Source organism: Rhinatrema bivittatum, chromosome 8, assembly GCF_901001135.1.
Source record: "Rhinatrema bivittatum chromosome 8, aRhiBiv1.1, whole genome shotgun sequence".
Lineage (NCBI taxonomy): Eukaryota > Metazoa > Chordata > Amphibia > Gymnophiona > Rhinatrematidae > Rhinatrema > Rhinatrema bivittatum.
Window position 1 is genome coordinate 18,437,893 of NC_042622.1, and position 17,856 is coordinate 18,455,748.

General features: G+C 44.7%; 1 protein-coding gene across 1 annotated transcript in view; it reads left to right on the top strand.

The window, feature by feature from the left end:
- Positions 1 to 16,898, top strand: part of LOC115097309 (chloride channel CLIC-like protein 1) — a 174,346-nt gene extending 157,448 nt beyond the window's left edge. The window contains exon 4 of the mRNA XM_029613018.1: positions 16,698 to 16,898. Coding sequence (XP_029468878.1) covers positions 16,698 to 16,706 — 9 coding nt within the window. The 3' untranslated portion in view covers positions 16,707 to 16,898. The remainder of the gene's footprint in view (positions 1 to 16,697) is intronic.
- The last annotated feature ends 958 nt before the right edge of the window (positions 16,899 to 17,856 follow it).

The following is a 17,856-nucleotide window of genomic DNA, read 5'->3' on the forward strand; positions in this document are numbered from 1 at the left end:
GAGCTCCCGTTTTACGTGAGCCAATATTGCATTGGCCTGTAAGCGAACTTAACGTGGGTAAATGGACTTTTGACAGTTGTCATGATAGTGTTACATTTACATTTTCCTTTGAAAATGACCCAGTATATATGTAAAATGCTGCTAAAATTCAGAAGAGACTAGCAGACCATCCTTTCATTTGTTTTACTTGTATGTTTGTTGCAATTGTACACGTTTTGTTTGCTTGTATCTGTTCATTAGATTTTATTATTATGAATGTTACCATTGTAAATCAGCAGTTAAATAATAAATACATAAAATGTCTCCCAAAACATCTGCACATAAGCTAGCAGGCGAAATTACGTGTGGCTAGTTTTGGTGGGGTGATTTCAAAGTGACCTTACACATTCCAGTGCTCTCTGAAAATTGGTGTAACGTATGCACATATTTGCCAGAAAATGTAAGCAGGCTTTTACAAAATTTCCCCCTCTGTCAGACTAGAGACTGCACTGAAAATCATGCAAAACTAACTGTAAATGCTTCAGGCTACATATCTCTGCTACCCTAGATAAATCTGCCAAAGAACCCAAGGAAATAGGGCAAACCCTACTATAATAGAAAGCTCTATATTCAGCAGGGCTGTGTTGTGAAATAAAGAAAAATCCAGTATTGCTGAATTTATTCAGTACTGTCTCTCTCTCCTGATTCTGAAGTATTTGCTTGTGTTATATTCTGTGCTATGGATTTCTCATGGGTGAGCTAAATATGCCATCACTTAGGGCCTCATTTGCTAAAGTATCTCAGGCCTGCGATACTTTAGAAAATTACGCTACTCTGGGGCGGGTGGGCGGTCCTGCGCTAGCCGGCAGCGATCACACCGCCGCGGTGCGATTGCTGCCGGCATCGCGCCCAATAACTACACCATAGAAGGTGTAGTTATTGGTCGCGAAATAGCCAGCGAAAAGGGCCTTACCTTTCCGCTGTGCGTGCCGTCCTCGCGGAGTCAGCCCCAGTGACGCCCCCGACTCCTCCTCTTCCGGGGCCGACTCCACCCCGATTTCAGTACCGCAGGCCTGCGCTACTTTCGCTAGCTATCGCAGGCTAACAGCGCAAGCCTGCGATAGCTTTGGAAAATGAGGCCCTTAGTTACTCCAGCAAATTCACTTATTGGTTTCCTTGTCATCTTATTTATTTATTTATATATATGTATATTCCACTTATACTGAAATGGGCTAAACAAATGACAAAATCAAATAAAACTTCATATATCATAAACAAATCACATAATCAACAATAATAAATCATTTGACACAAATCATGAATTACTATTACATCGTTTAGCTGATTTAGGAATTAGTAGACAGATTACTACTGGCTTGCTTCATATTTGAGTGGTAGAATGTTTCAAGTTGAAAATTTTAATGACAGCTCCATATGGTGTAACTTGAAAGTTGGCGTCCCTCAGGGAAGTATACTATCAGCTATGTTGTTTAACATATATCTTTCCCCATTGTGTCATATTCTTGATATTTAATACCATATTGTTAGATATATGCTGACGATATTCAGCTTTACTTCCCAATGGAAGTCTAGTTGGAATAGAAAAGGTCACCAATAGTTTGAAGACTATTGAAACTTAGATGAAAGCAAATCAACGTTTTTTTAATTTGAAAAAGTCTGAAGCGATGTTAGTTTCAAAACACCTTACAATCATACATGTCCTGGCATTTTAATAAATGATACTTTGATACCATTTAAAGATAAGATCCATAATTTTGGATTTGAAATGGACTCCTCTTTAAGCTACACTTACCACTTGAAAAGTATTAAAATCTGTTTTTTATAAATTGTGACTCCTAAGATATCTTAGATATATACTAGAGATTAATGATTTTAGAAATGTATTTACAACATTTATAAATTGCGTTCCAGTTTTTACAATAAAAGTTTCCAAAGCTTGTCAAGCTTTTTTACTAACAACTGTTGATTACTGTAATGCATTGCTGGTAGCCCTACCTAAATATCAGATTAGGTGTATTCAAATTCTGCTACATGGATGCTTTTAAATAACAGTCTTAGATATCATGTCACCCCCACCCCCTTCTTCAAAGTTTACATTGGTTGCCAATAGAATACAGAATTAAATTTTTAATGGTTTTTAAATCATTGAAGAATGTTGGCCCTTATCGATCTACTCTTTTAACTAAATATGAACCCAAGCAATCCTTACATTCTCAATCAGATTGTCTATTATCTTTACCTCCTATAAAGGAATATTGTTGGGTAGAGACCCGTAAAAATGCATTCTCATACATTGGAGCACAACTATGGAATGTCTGAGGATGTGAAAGTGTTTTGAAAACAACTAAAAGCGTTTGGTGTATCATAGTGATAATTTTTATTATTTAGAAGATTTGAAGTGTGTTCTGTGAATTTGTTGTTTTTATTATTTTTTACTTGATATTTTTATATTGATTGTACACTGCTTAGCATGTTTTGTAATTTGCAATTTATAAATGTTTTAATTAAATAAAATTCAATAAAATATAAAACAAGAATATTCTAATAAACATCTGCATTGTTATCAAATCAGGTGTCATGGATGTTTATTTATTTATTTAGATTTTTTATTTACCAATAATCATTTGGAACATCTAATCGGTTTACAGAAAATGTAATGTAGCCAGTGGCTTTACCATAATTGAAGATTGGATAATAATATAAATGCGGGAAGCAAAAGCACAGGGGGAGGAATTAACCACAGGATAAAATCAGCATTAACTATAGGATAGGATCAAAATCAATAATAACTGTGGGATGTCTGGATGAGCTGTTGAAATAGTAAATACTTCAACTTCTTTCAAAAATGAAGATAGTTTTCTATAGCCCGTACTGAATCAAGGAGGGCATTCCATAGTGCAGGACCCCTTACAGAAAAGGCACGATTACGTGTCTCAGGCAAGCTGACTTCTGACTTCTGACAGAATAATGAGTAATGATTTGTTTTGAGAATGCAAACATCGAGTAGATTCATAACTAGTGATCAAATGAGCAAGATAGAACCTTAAAAATCATTGTAAGTATCTTAAACTCTGTTGTTTAATGGGAGACCAATGCAGATCTCATAACATTAGAGAAACATGATCCCACTAATGGCGTTCCATTATATGGGCTGCTGAATTTTGTAGAGCCTGAAAAAACCTTAATAGAAGAAACAGGCAGCCCAATGAATAAAGAATTACAATAATCCAAAACTGTAAGAAGAAATGCCTGAACTATGGTATGAAAATCATCATTTATTTATTTATTTTTAGATTTTTATATACCGGTGTTCCTGTATTAAAATACAGATCACATCGGTTTACATTGAAACATAAAAATTACGCCAAGAGGCGGTACATATAACAAGGTTATAGAACTTGGAAAACAGGGAAAACAGATTCGAAAAATAACATTGAGAAAATTGTAAAGTCTCTTTGAGAAACCAAATCATAAAATAAGGCGTAATTGTCTAAGTTAAATGTGATCTGCAGAAGGGATTGCGATGGTGAGAAAATCTTGATAGCTGGAGGTGAAAAAATAATCATAGTTCTGGAAAAGCTTGGCTAAAGAGCCAGGTTTTAATTTTCTTTTTGAAGGAAGCGAAGCAGATCTCAAGGCGGATGTCTGGCGGGAGCATGTTCCATTGGACGGGTCCTGCTAAAGAAATGGTACGTTTCTGATGTAAGGGTATTGTTGAAGGAACATAGAGTGTGCCTTTATAAGCTCCTCTGATAGGTCTAGTTCAGAGCTTTCCAAACTTTTCATGTTGGTGACACACTTTTTAGACAAACATAATTTCACGACACGGTAATTCAGTCTACTAGTAAACCAGAGGTTAAAGGTTAAATGAACGAAACATATTTCGACAATTTATGTATGTTTCCTTAAATATATACATAAATAAAATGTTTCACGACACAACCTATCTCATGAGTGCTTCACTCCCTTCCATGATCACCAGACACTGCTGCTTGCAGTCAGTACTCCTCATGGCCAGGCCTCATCGGCAGCAGCAGCCAATGCAAGGATGGCTGGGCTCGTTCCACCCACCAAGCCCCCCCAAAAAACGCGATTGACAGCAAAAATCACCCAATAATAAGCAACCCATAAACTGAAAAAAAAAGTGAATCTCTAGAAAAAAAAAAGCCCAAACTCGCATCAGAGTTGACCGGGCTTGCGCGACACACCTGCACACTGCAGGCGACATACTAACGTGTCCCGACACACAGTTTGGAAAGCTCTGGTCTAGTTGAAGAGTGAAAACGTAGTTGGGTGCTTAAGTGGAGTGGGGATATGTTGTAAATAGATTTATGAATTGCTGTGTATACTTTATAGAGAACAAGCCGTTAAGCCCGTTAAAACGGGCTACATCCCTCTGTCTCTCACCTCCCCCTCATTCTCTCTCCCCTACCTCCCTCCCACCCACTCACCCACTCCTCCCCAGCCTCCCTCTCCTCTCACTCAGTCCCTCCCTCCCACTCAGTCTCACTCACTCCCTCCCCCTCTCTCCCTCTCACTCACACTCAGTCCCACTCACTCTCCCTCAGTCCCACTCCCTCCCTCCCTCTCCCTCAGTCCCACTCACTCCCTCCCTCTCCCTCAGTCCCGCTCACTCCCCCTCACTCAGTCCCTCCCCCTCACTCCCTCCCCCTCACTCAATCCCTCCCTCTCACTCAGTCACTCCCTCCCACTCTCTCTCTTCGTCCCTCCCACTTAGTCCGTCCCTCCCTCCCTCTCTCTCCTCCCTCCCTCGCTACTGGCCGCTGCCGCTACCGCCGCCGCCCGCCACCGCCGCCTGCCGCTACCGCCTCCGCTGCCGCCCGCTACCGCCGCCGCCGCCGCCCGCCCCCGCTGCCGCCGCCCGCCCCCGCTGCCGCTACCGCCACCGCTGCCGCCACCGCCCGCCACCGCTGCCGCTACCGCCGCCGCTGCCGCCCGCTACCGCCGCCGCTGCCGCCCGCTACCGCCGCCGCCCGCTACCGCCGCCGCTACCGCCCGCTACCGCTGCCGCTGCTACCACCGCTGCCGCCATGTTTTTTGGTTTTTTTTGACGCTGCCTAAGACTGACGTGCTCGCCCGCACATGCGCAGTAGAGCTGCTCTCTACTGCGCATTTGCGGGCACGTCGGTCAAGCTTCATTTATCTAGTTAGATCCTTTGTTTAATAGGCAGCCAGTGGAGGAGTTTTAGTATGGGGGTTATGTGGTCTCTTTTATTCGTATTGGTAAGGATTCTAGCTGCAGAGTTTTGAATCATCTGGAGGGGTTTGATGGATGAGGTTGGGAGGCCAAAAAGGAGCGAGTTGCAATAGTCTATTTTTGTTAGAATAATGGCTTGTAGAACCATCCGAAAATCATTGAAGTGGAGAAGTGGTTTCAATTTTCTCAGGACAAGAAGTTTATAGAAGCAGTCTTTAGTGGTGGTGCTTATAAATTTTTTGAAGTTAAGCTGATTATCTATCATGACGCCTAAATCACGTACATATGGTGAGTGATTAATTATAGGAGTGGTAGAAATGAGTGGGACAGCTGGGTATATTAGATTGTTATTAACGTCATGATTGATAATTAAGATCTCGGTTTTGTTGTTGTTAAGAATGAGGCTGAGACTGGAGAGAAGATGATTGATTAGTTGCAAGCAATTATTCCAGTGAATCAAGGTTTTGTGTAGGGATTCTGAGATTGGGATGAGTATCATCAAGAAATGTAATGTGCCAAAGCATCCACAACTTATAAAACCCAACTCGCAAAGTATGTTGAAAATGGGGCTTAAATGAGAGTTGAGAATCAAACAGAACACCCAAGTTTCATATAGTATCCTTAAAATTAACTTTCCTAATACTAAAAAGGAATTTAAATGCTGATTTTCTTAAATACTCCTTACTCTTGAAAAACTGATAGTTTCCGTCTTCTCAACATTCAGTTTTAGATGATTACAACTCATCCAACAATTGCCAAGTAATAGGGTTTCTTTAACCTTAGCCAACGTGGATTGAAAATCTTTTACTACAAAAAAATCCAGCTGTATATCATCAGCACAGACCCTAAATGTAATGGAAGGATGATCTAATAAAAAAACCCATAAAGGAGCTAAAAATAAATTAAAAAGCGGGACAGACAGTACAGAACCCTGTGGTACCCCAGATGGCATAACAAAGCAATCTGAAGAGGTATCAAAATACAAACTCACTGTTTTCTTAGCTCAAGATAAGATTTAAACCAAGAATAAACAGCCCCGCCGATACCAGTTCCTCAGAAGTACAAAATCTACAGAATGTATCAAAGGCTGAGAAAGCATCGAAATAAAGGGCACCTACCGCCCTTCCTTTCTCAAAGTCCTGCAAGAGAAGAATCGGTCACAGAAAGGAGCAGACTTTCCGGCTGTGTTGAGGACGGGAAACACATTGTAACGGGTGCAAAATATTGTTATCTTGATTAAAGTCTGATAACTGAGAATCAACTGATTTCTCCTAAAGATTCCCGATAGTTGTTAAATTTGATATGGGACGGAAACCGGAAATACAATCATCAGTAAGTTTGTTCCCCTTGGGAACTGGTCGCACAACTGCTCTCTTTAATATTTGGGGAATTCGACCTTCAAATAATGAAGAATTTTAAAAAAGGGCTAAAAACATCCATGCAATCTTCCCTTAAAATATACACAGCTGGAAAAGGACATGGGTCCAGAGAACAGCCTGAATTCTTTACTTGCCCCGTATACAGTACGGGTCAATTTCACACCTTATTTCTTGAAAATTGTTCCAAGTATAAGAGGTTACAGAGAGAGTGGAAGAGCTGTAAAAATGCTGTTTTATCCCAGGCAGATTTTTATGTTTAATGTTCTCTGAGCTGCAGTTTGTTCCATTTCTCATGATGGTTCTGCATGGCTTACTTGTGTGCCAAAGACAGTAAGTCTGGATAACACAGCTTGGAGCCCCCAAATCGCAGCTGACCTCACTACCGAGCACTGTTAGGAGGGAAGTTGTTTTTCCATGGATTTGATGCCATTCTGTCCACGTTCTAACAATTACATTTCACCCTGAAAATATCAACAAGGTTTACAAAATTATAGCAATGTTTGCAAACTTTCCCCTAGATTCATCAAAATGCGTTATTAACGCATTCATAACGCCCGCAATAACAAAAAGGGGTGTGTGTATGGAAATTTTAGAATTACCGTGCATTATTCTTAACATGCCCTGCAATAATTCCTATTCTTGCAGAGAGAGAGAGAGAACGAACCTATCTACAAGGCCTTCATATTAGTCAAGTATTTATATCTCAATAGGAGGCCCATCTAATAGCTCGAGGTGAGGTGTTGGTGGTGGTTTAGGGTATAGGGGCCAGTTTCTCACGTAGAATGAGACGTACGAACAGCACAGTACACCTCATTGAAGATTTGACATCATTTGGAGTGAGGAAAGTCTCACAAAGATGTCATTTCTACTATGTTCTCTCACCCTAGCTTGATGGACTCTAACAGGGTACCATCAAGCTAGGGTAAGATAACATAGCACAAAATTTCAAGTCCTGCACTTTGCTATCCCCTCCATATTGTGATCTGGGGTTTGGAAGAACCACTTCTAAGTTCTGCTGTCCGTGCTTACCTTGCTAGCCAATGAACCATAAAAACACAGGACCACCCAAGGTATGCATGTAAACAAGCACACAATATACTCGCGTCTGTCACGGTCAGGCAGGCTGGAATCAAGGAGCCCCCCCCCCCCCCTGCAGAAGCCATACAGAACTGCAAGGCAGGGCTAGAGCTGGTGGTCTGCCTAACCAACCTCCGCCCCCATAGGTTGAGCCCTTGGGTTCTGGGGGCCAGTAGAACTTTCCTTCATCATGGCTAGAGCTGGATTCAAGCACATGCTGGGGGCTGAATAGCACCTTATTGCCTTTTCATACAGTAATATTCTATGAGCTGATGCAAAATCTGCTGAATATTTGGCATATCCAATTAGCATGAATCATATCTTGTACATCAAGGACAGCCTAGAAAATGATAATGTAACATACCTCACTTCACTACACCGAATCTGTCTTACTTACACTGTCCAAGCGTATTATTGTTACTTGCCAGATCAGTTTTTTTGCAAATTATAGCAAGCAACTTATATCTGAATCTAACTGCAAATCATACTAGAGTATGTTTGCAATTAATTCAGTCAGAGGAAATGAGCCTGCAATTTGAATATTTTTCTTTCTCACTGATATTAATTTCTAATACAACAAATTTCTGGATTTTATTTTGAATACATATGCACCATCAAAGGATGGCTGATTTTTAAAAAATATTTTTTCAAAATATAGCTGTAGTATATTTTAGAAATATTAATACTATTGATGCCATGGATTCAGTTTTAGGTGTATACATAATCATCTAACTTACAGAATATCTAATTTACAGATAGGAAAACGGAGTAAATTTTTAAAGGGGTTTCACGTGTGAAAATAGCAGATATGCATGTAAGTAGCATGTACTCGCATACATGCTATTTTATAAACACAATGGGGCGGATTTTAAAACGAGCGCGAATAGCCTACTTTTGTTTGTGCTCCAGGCGCAAACAAAAGTACGCTGGATTTTAGTAGATACGCGCGGAGCCGCGCGTATCCGCTAAAATCCTGGATCGGCGCGCGCAAGGCTATCGATTTCGTATAGCCGGTGCACTCCGAGCCGCGCAGCCTTCCCCCGTTCCCTCCAAGGCCGCTCCGAAATCGGAGTGGCCTCGGAGGGAACTTTCCTTTGCCCTCCCCTCACCTTCCCCTCCCTTCCCCTACCTAACCCACCCGCCTGGCCCTGTCTAAACCCCCCCCTTACCTTTGTCGGGGGATTTACGCCTCCCAGAGGGAGGCGTAAATCCCCGCGCGTCAGCGGGCCTCCTGCGCGCCGGGACGCGACCTGGGGGCGGGTCCGGAGGGCGCGGCCACGCCCCCGGGCCGCCCCAGGCCGTAGCCACGCCCCCGGAACGCTCCCGACACGCCCCGAAAATGCCGCGCGGTTCGGGCCCGCCCCCCCGACACGCCCCCTCCGAAAACCCCGGGACTTACGCGAGTCCCGGGGCTCTGCGCGCGCCGGGAGGCCTATGTAAAATAGGCTTCCCGGCGCGCAGGGCCCTGCTCGCGTAAATCCGCCCGGTTTTGGGCGGATATACGCGAGCAGGGCTCTGAAAATCCGCCCCAATTTGCGCTTATTTTCCATTTCTGTGGACGTTTTACTGGCGGAAAAGGGGCGGGGTTCAGAACTATGCACAGTAGCTACTATTTTATAAGCGAGATATGCGCATAAATTACCAAGCTTACTTGTAACATTTGTACACCTGCTAATTGACTTTCACAAGTGAAATCAGACTTGTCTGTTGACTGTACTTTCTGGGTGGGAGGTCTGGGTGAGCTGGTGGTGATTTAGGGTGAAGTGCTTGAGGGTCTATGTGAACTGGAGACAGTCCAGGTGAATTGGCGGAAGTATCGCTGAACCGGTGATTTAAAGAATAGATTGCAAGTATTTTCACATACTTTATAAAATACCTGCTTCCACTTATAAATCAAGGTTATTGCGTGTATGTGTTATATTTTTATAAGCATCTAAAATATAAGTACATATGTTTATATAATAGGTAAGGAAAGTAGGTGTTTTCTCACATTGCAAATATTGCAGATGCTGAAATATGCAGGCATATTTTTGGAGTAGAACTATGCAGTGTTTTATAAAATGTGCTGCTCCTGCCGCAATAGTCTCCACGCATCCATTAACTAGAGTTAGACTTCATGAGGTCAATATTCAGACATAGCTGGCTACGGGGGTCATTTTCTAACGCTTATCGTGTGCTGGGGGCGGAGTCGGGGCGGCGAGGAGGCGAATTTGGCGGTGTCTTCGCTGGCGGCGATAAGGTCAGCAACATTATCGTCGCCAGTAGCGTGCCCAATAGCACCACCTTTCACAGTGGCGCTATTGGGTGCGAAAGCCGGCAGCGAAAACATCACGGTGGTGCGAAGGCTCCCAGCTTTCGCAGGCCCTTTCCCCCTGCCCCCTGTTTTCGCTGGATTCACCATTCTGCGATATAGTATGGTGAATCCAGGCCTAAGTAAGTTAGCGAATAAGACTTATCCAGCTAACTTACAGGGTCATTTGTCCTTTTGCATTAAGTAGTGTAACATGCGCTAATATGCATATGTTATATTAGTTATGCAAGTGGAAGGAGTTTGTGCAGAGTAAATGATCGGCTCCTAACGTCAAATGTAATAGAGTAACGCACAGCAATGTGGGCTTTAACGCCAGAAATAACGACACCTTTTTTCTGTGCGTTGAGCCCACATTAGCTGTGAGTTACAGACCAAAGAGGTTTTTATCGCAAGTGCCGTTTGGGAGCAAGAGAGAGTACATTGTACAAATCAACTCCTCTTGTACCTTTCATCGTTCCAAATGTCGGAAAATCTTCAATGATGTCAACTTTGCTGTTCGTACCTCTGATTGTGTATGTAAAACCATCCCCCCAAACCTACCCCACCCCCCAATCTCCATCACGAGTTAAAAGCTGAATGTCACAGGAGTGGGGAAATTAGCCTAACCGCGCCCCCTTTTTTTTTTTATCGCCGGTACTATTTCTGCTATTAAATATAGCATTTTGATAAATCTAGGGGTTATCCTGGATATTCAGTGATGCAGATGTGCCACTGAAAATAAGTGGATACATTTAAAATTAGCTGGTTAAGTTATCTGGCTAACTTTAGACCTGCTCAATAGCAGTTCTAATGTTTGCTGGATAAATTTGAATCTTGTTACTTATTTGGATAAGTTAAGTCAGGGGTGGGCAATTAATTTTCCCATGGGGCCGCATGAGAAATTGGGATGGTTTTAGAGGGCCGGACTAATATAATTAACTCAGTTCTCAATAGCCCTACTTATGAAAAGACAGCAGTTTACCACCAATGTATGTCCTCTGAGAAAACACAACAAATAAGACCGATACAAACGCTTACATGCTAGCAAAATATCTCATCTCGGTAACAGACACAGAACCGATCTAACATACTCCCAGGATCTGTAGTAATGCACATAAACTAATCCGCACACAGTTACACCTGTATTATGGAATACACTCAAACAGGAGCAACCCTATCTATGAAAAGGCAACACTACAAATATTATATCAGACCCTAAACACCAATACACCTCTTATTAGGAAAACAGAACTAACAAGCAGCTATAGATCCCCAAACAGAAATAATTGTAAAACTATACTAATAAGCAGAATAAATGTTTCTAAACAGCTATGAACAGAATAACATCCAACAATTAAAAACTCATAAAAACTATTAAACATTCTCCAAACACCAATAAAATATTTCAAAAAAGCAGACATCACACAATTAAAATGGCAGTCAAGAAAAATAAACTTAAAGCCACCTTTACTTACCCCCTCCAGCAGCTCTCCTACTCCCCTTCCCTGCAGGCCATGGCACACACCAGAAGCAGCAGTAGAAGCTAAGCTCTATACTTATGGTCCTCTTCCTTAGTGCCCATGTCTCTCACACACACACCATACCAGTCATGCCCCCATGACCAGTTTCTGTCTCTCACACACCAATCATCTCCCAAACAGTCTTTGGCACACACACACCAGTCACCTTCCTGAACAGTTTCTCTCATGCCATACACACACACACACACAGGCTTCCCACTCCCGTGTTCTACTTGCATATATGGTCTTCTCACTCTCATAATCACTTTCTCTGTCTCTCTCTCTCACACACACACACACACACTCACTCACCAGTCTCTCACTCCCATGCTTGTTCTCTCCACATGCACAGGCTTCTCATTCCCAAAATCACTTTCTTTCTCTCTCTCTCACACACACACACACCAGTCTCTCACTCCCATGTTCTCTTTCAGATATACCGGCTTCTCCCTCCCATGATGTGTCTCACACACACCCGGGTTTCTCACTCCCATGCTCACTCTTCACATGCACAGGCTTCTCATTCCCATAATCACTTTTTCTCTCTCTCTCTCACACACACACACACACACCAGTCACCTGATCTCACTCATGCATACATACACACACAGGCTTCCCACTCCCAAGTTCTCTTTCAGATATACAGGCTTCTCCCTCCCATGCTGTGTCTCACACACACCCAGGTTTCTCACTCTCATGCTCACTCTCTTCACATGCACAGGCTTCTCATTCCCATAATCACTTTCTCTCTGTTACACACACATACATACACACACACATACATACACACACACACACACACACACACCAGTCTCTCACTCCCATGGTTGTTCTCTCCACACGCACAGGCTTCTCATTCCCATAATCACTTTCTTTCTCTCTCTCACACACACACACACACACACTCACCAGTCTCTCACTCCCAAGTTCTCTTTCAGATATACAGGCTTCTCCCTCCCATGCTGTCTCACACACACCCAGGTTTCTCACTCTCAAGCTCACTCTCTTCACATGCACAGGCTTCTCATTCCCATAATCACTTTCTCTCTGTTACACACACACCAGTCTCTCTCATTTCCATGCTCACTCTCCACGTGCACAGGCTTCTCATTCCCTGAATCACATTCTCTCACATTCACACACACCAGTCTTTTTCTCTCACACACACAGTCACCTTACCAAGCAGTCTCTCTCTCTCTCATGCATGCACACTCACCCAGGTTTCTCACTCCCACAACTCCAGGCTTCTTATGCTCATGCTTTCCCACATACCCAGACTTCTCACTTCCATGCTTTTTCTCTCACACACACACACACACACACACACACATCAGTCACCTCCCTGACTAATGCCTCACACTCTCACATACACATCAGTCATCTCCCTGAGCAATCACTTTCATTGTCTCTCACATACACACACACATCAGCTCTCTGACCACTCAATCACACACAGGCTGGCTGGCTGCTTCTCACTCTCTCTTACTCACTTCCTCTTTCCCCTACATATGTCACGGAGTTTTTTGCCGGTCCGCGGCGCGCGCTCCCGGTCTCTCCCGCTGCCGTTGCCGCTGGGCTGTCAGCACGTTCAAGCCCAGTGGAAACGGCAGCGGTGTTGGAAGAAGCTATGGCACCCGCGGCTGGCCTTTTCTTCTTCCCGCGCCTGCCCCCCCCCCCTCCCGTGACCCGAAACAGGAAGTGATACACGGAGCGGTGCGCGGGAAGGAGAAAGAGCCGTGCTGCGTCGGCTGCAGCATCGGCCCCCGAGCAATTGAACCAGCCGGCAATCGAGAAAGGAGTCAGCAGCATGAGCCCCCGCAGGCCAAGAAAGAAGAATCCCTTCGGCCGCGGGAGGCTCATGCTGCTGACTCTTCTCGATTGCCGGCTGGTTCAATTGCTCGGGGGCCGATGCTGCAACCAACGCGGCACGGCTCTTTCTCCTTCCCGCGCACCGCTCCGTGTATCACTTCCTGTTTCAGGTCACGGGAGGGGGGAGGGGGGGGGCAGGCGCGGGAAGAAGAAAAGGCCAGCCACGGGTGCCATAGCTTCTTCCAACACCGCTGCCGTTTCCACTGGGCTTGAACGTGCTGACAGCCCAGCGGCAACGGCAGCGGGAGAGACCGGGAGTGCGCGCCGCGGACCGGCAAAAAACTCCGTGACATATGTAGGAAAGAAACTCGAGCGAAGACACGCTGCCCGATTGGCTGGTGCTGGGCAAGGCTTGCCCAGCACCGGCCAATCGGACAGCGTGTCTTCGCTCGCGTCACTCCCTCCTCCCCCCCCCCCCCCCCCCCGCCCGGACGCTGTAAAAAAAAAACAGTTCATTCTCCGCTCCCTCGCTCCCCGATTGGCCGGCCAATCGGGGAGCGAGGGAGCGGAGAATGAACTGCTGCCTTCCCTCTGCAAGGGAAGGCAGCAGTGGGCTGCCTCATTCCCCGTCTGCTCTCAGCAGTGGGCGGCCGGATTCAGACCATAGGCGGGCCGGATTCAGCCCGCGGGCCGCCCCTTGCCCAGGTCTGAGTTAAGTAAATAAGTAGCTCCTCCCACTTACAGCTTCAGAACGTCTTTTTTTATTTGGCTACATTTTAGCCGGATAATGACTTATCCGGCTAAAATCTAGCCAGACTAGGGGCTGAGTATACCAAAACTTGCCATTTAGACGGTCTAGAACAGGTAAATGTGAATCGGTTATTTACTCTTTCGGATAATAGAAGGACTAGGGGCAGTCCATGAAGTTAGTATGTGGCACATTTAAAACTAATCGGAGAAAGTTCTTTTTCACTCAACGCACAATTAAACTCTGGAATTTGTTGCCAGAGGATGTGGTTAGTGCAGTTAGTGTAGCTGGGTTTAAAAAAGGATTGGATAAGTTCTTGGAGGAGAAGTCCATTACCTGCTATTAATTAAGTTGACTTAGAAAATAGCCACTGCTATTACTAGCAACAGTAACATGGGATAGACTTAGGGGCAGATTTTCAAAGGGGTACGCTTTAAGATACGCGCGTACCCCCGAAAAACCTCCCCCTGCGCGTGCTGTTGAATAGGCTCGGTGGCGCGCACAAGCCCCAGGACGCATGTTGGGGGTGTGTTGCGGCAGCGCGTCACCCGGGGCCGGGACCGCGGGCGTGGTTCCAGCCCAGGGGCGTTTCGGGGCGTGGCCGAGCCCTCCGAAAGTGCTCCTGGGCCAGGGAATCGCGCGCCAGCGGCCGGGCCGGTGCGAGCGAGTTACGCCTGCCTCGGGCAGGTGTAACTTTTCAAACAAAGGTGGGGGGGGGGGGTTTAGATAGGGCTGGGGGGGTGGGTTAGGGAGGGGAAGGTGCGGGGGGGGGGGGTGAAAGGAAAGTTCCCTCCGAGGCCGCTCCGATTTCGGAGCGGCCTCGGAGGGAACGGAGGCAGGCTGAGCAGCTCGGCGCGCACAGGCTGCCAATTTTGCGCAGCCTTGCGCGCGCCGATCCCGGATTTTAAAGATACTTTTGTTTGCGCCGGTCGCCCCTTAGTGTTTGGGTACTTGCCAGGTTTCTTATGGCCTGGATTGGCCACTGTTGGAAACAGGATGCTGGGCTTGATGGCCCCTTGCTCTGACCCAGTATGGCAGGTTCTTATGTTCTTATAACTTTTAGTTATCTGTCTAAATGGCTTTTGAATATTGCCCTCAATGGGGCAGATTTTATAGCATGTGCGTGCCGGTGTGCACATGTTATAAAATCCGTTGGCCGCACGCACACACATGTGCCGGATTTTATAATCTGCATCTGCGTGCGGCGCGCACAAGGGGGTGATGAATTTATGCAAAATCCATGCAGCAATGCAGTCGGGCCTTTCCCAGTTCCCTCCCAGTCTGCTCCAATTTAGGTGCAGAAGTAGTTTGTGCGAGCCGCTGTCCTGGACCTCGCCCCCGGCCCCCTCCCTTTTCAGGGCCTGGCAATTATGGGCCGGATTTTCAAAAGGCCCATTGACGTGCGAAAAGCCCCGGGTCGCGTGTAAGTCCCGGGGCTTTACAAAAGGGGCGGGGAGGGGCGGGGGCTTGGCCAGAGGCCTCCGCACGGCCGCTGGGCCGGGGAACGCGCCAGGGCTGAAGTAAGTTTTAAAACAAAAAAAAGAAATCACAAAGGTAGGGGGATAGGACGGGGGAGGTAGGGGAAGGAAAGGGGGGGTGGAGGGTAAGGAAGTTCCCTTCTAGGCTGCTCCGATTTCAGACCGGCCTGGGAGGGAATGGGAGAAGGCAGCGCGGCTCGGTGCGCACAAGGTGCACAATTGCGCACCCCCTTGCGCGCGCCGACCCTGGATTTTATAACAAGTGTGCACATGTTATAAAATCAGGCGTACATGTGCACGCGCCGTGTAGCGCGTGCCATGTTATAAAATCTTCCCCTAAGCGCGTGACTATATTTGCGCGCGTGGCCGATTTAAAATTCGGGCGAATATGTTTGCGTTAAAGGAGAATTATTTGAGGTAGCATTTTATACTCCTAGCCCTGTCAGCTTTACTGAAGGGCTTAGGCACTGGCAATGTGACAGCAGACGCTTTTCAGAGGCAAAAGGAAATGCCCCAGAAAGTTACTGTACAATTGCTTTGTCGTGCCGCAGAAATAATGCGGGTTTTTTTTGTTGCTGGCCCTTTTCGGAGGACATTTTGTTCACAGCAAATAATTTTGATTCAGATGAAGCCTTTAATTTACTGCTTCATCCAAGGTGCACTGGGGCCAGTGTCATTTTTCTACTAAGCATAGATTTTTTCTAATTGTTAAATACATTATACCCGCACGTCCTTAGTGCACAATTGCACATCTGAAGAAGGGGACCTGAGAGTGCTCTGAAAAGCATCTCCAGTGAAAGGAATCACTGCCTACAGCCCCCTTAGGAAGAGAAAGTAACTTGTTTTTTTATTCATCCATCCAGCAGTGTCTCATAGCACAGCAAACAGTGCCTCTACTTCATTATCAGCTTTTTTACTCTTATTTATTAGATACACCATGACTTTTTTCTGGATGATACAAAATTTTCAATGAAAGCCATATTTGAAGTGTCTTACACAATAAATAGTCTACTTTTCTAAATGTACAAAGATCATGCCAGCCGACAAACAGATATCATTTTCTGTGATAGTAGAAAGATAAAATAATTTATGTATGAAATATATCTCTATAGAATATACATTTTTGGCAGAGACCTCTCAGATTTTCTTACTTGGTTGTTTTTTTCTCTATTTTTTAGGTCTTTTGAAGACTTTTAGGGCAGAATTTTCAGAGACATGTAATTATGCAAAAGATGTGCAACTACCAGAAATATAAATTTAAAACAATATAACTTAGAGGAACTGGTCTAATCAAGAGTGATCCGGAGGAAAAGGCTTTATTGAAGCAGCACCAACCTAGTCAACCCAAAAGGAGGAGAGATTGAGACGATTCTTGTAATATGCTGAACTAAAATAAATCATTCTACAATCTTACGAGTGAATTTTTAAAGGAGCAGTATAGCAATTTTTAAAAGCCCATTTATACACATAAAACATTTTGAAAATTCAGGTCTATGGAATGAAGTTTTCAAGGTGTTACATGTGTAAAAGTACCAATTTTCAAAAGCCCATTTACATGCGCAAACCTTTTTGAAAATCACTTCCTCAGAATGTAAAAAAATAACTTAAGGCAGCTTTTAAAGAGAACTTGAGCTTTGATGCATAACAGAACATAGTAAATTAGATGTTAACTTTCAAACTGCTGCATGAGTGCACATTGGCATGTTGCGTTACCACACGCCTAGGGACACCGATTTTCTAACATGCACGCACATATGTTATAAAATACACTGGTCGTGCTCACGTGCACATAATTTTAAGTGAATGCATGCCTACCCGCGTAAGTCAAGGTATTATGGCTGGCCAGTCTAGTTAAGAGCTAGGTTAAGAGCTCTAGTTAAGAGCTAAGTCCACCCATCCCTCTGGTTTAATAGCAGTTACCCCAGACCCTTCAAATTCCTCCAAAATGGCAGGGGTTTTTTTGGGTTTTTTTTACACCTCACACCACCTTTATAGCAGAATTAAACTTACACAGCAGCAGACCTGGGCGCCCCCCCGCCCATGCCCCAGCGGGAGTTATCTGCGCATCTAGGTAGCTTTTAAAATTCAGTGGGTGCGCGCGAGCTCGACTTGTGCATACATCTCCTGATTTTGGTGCACAGTGGCCTTTTAAAATTCACCTTTAAGTGTCTTCACTTCCCCATCCTCATTGATCCTGCCTTCTCATGCACACAGCTCCCTGATGAGGCTAAAAGGATTAGAGGGCAATTTAGTGCTTGGCACTTGGAAAAAAATTATAATGTTTTTCAACTCCGGTTCTTCTGACCCTCAAATGAGTCTACTTTTCAGGCTATCCAC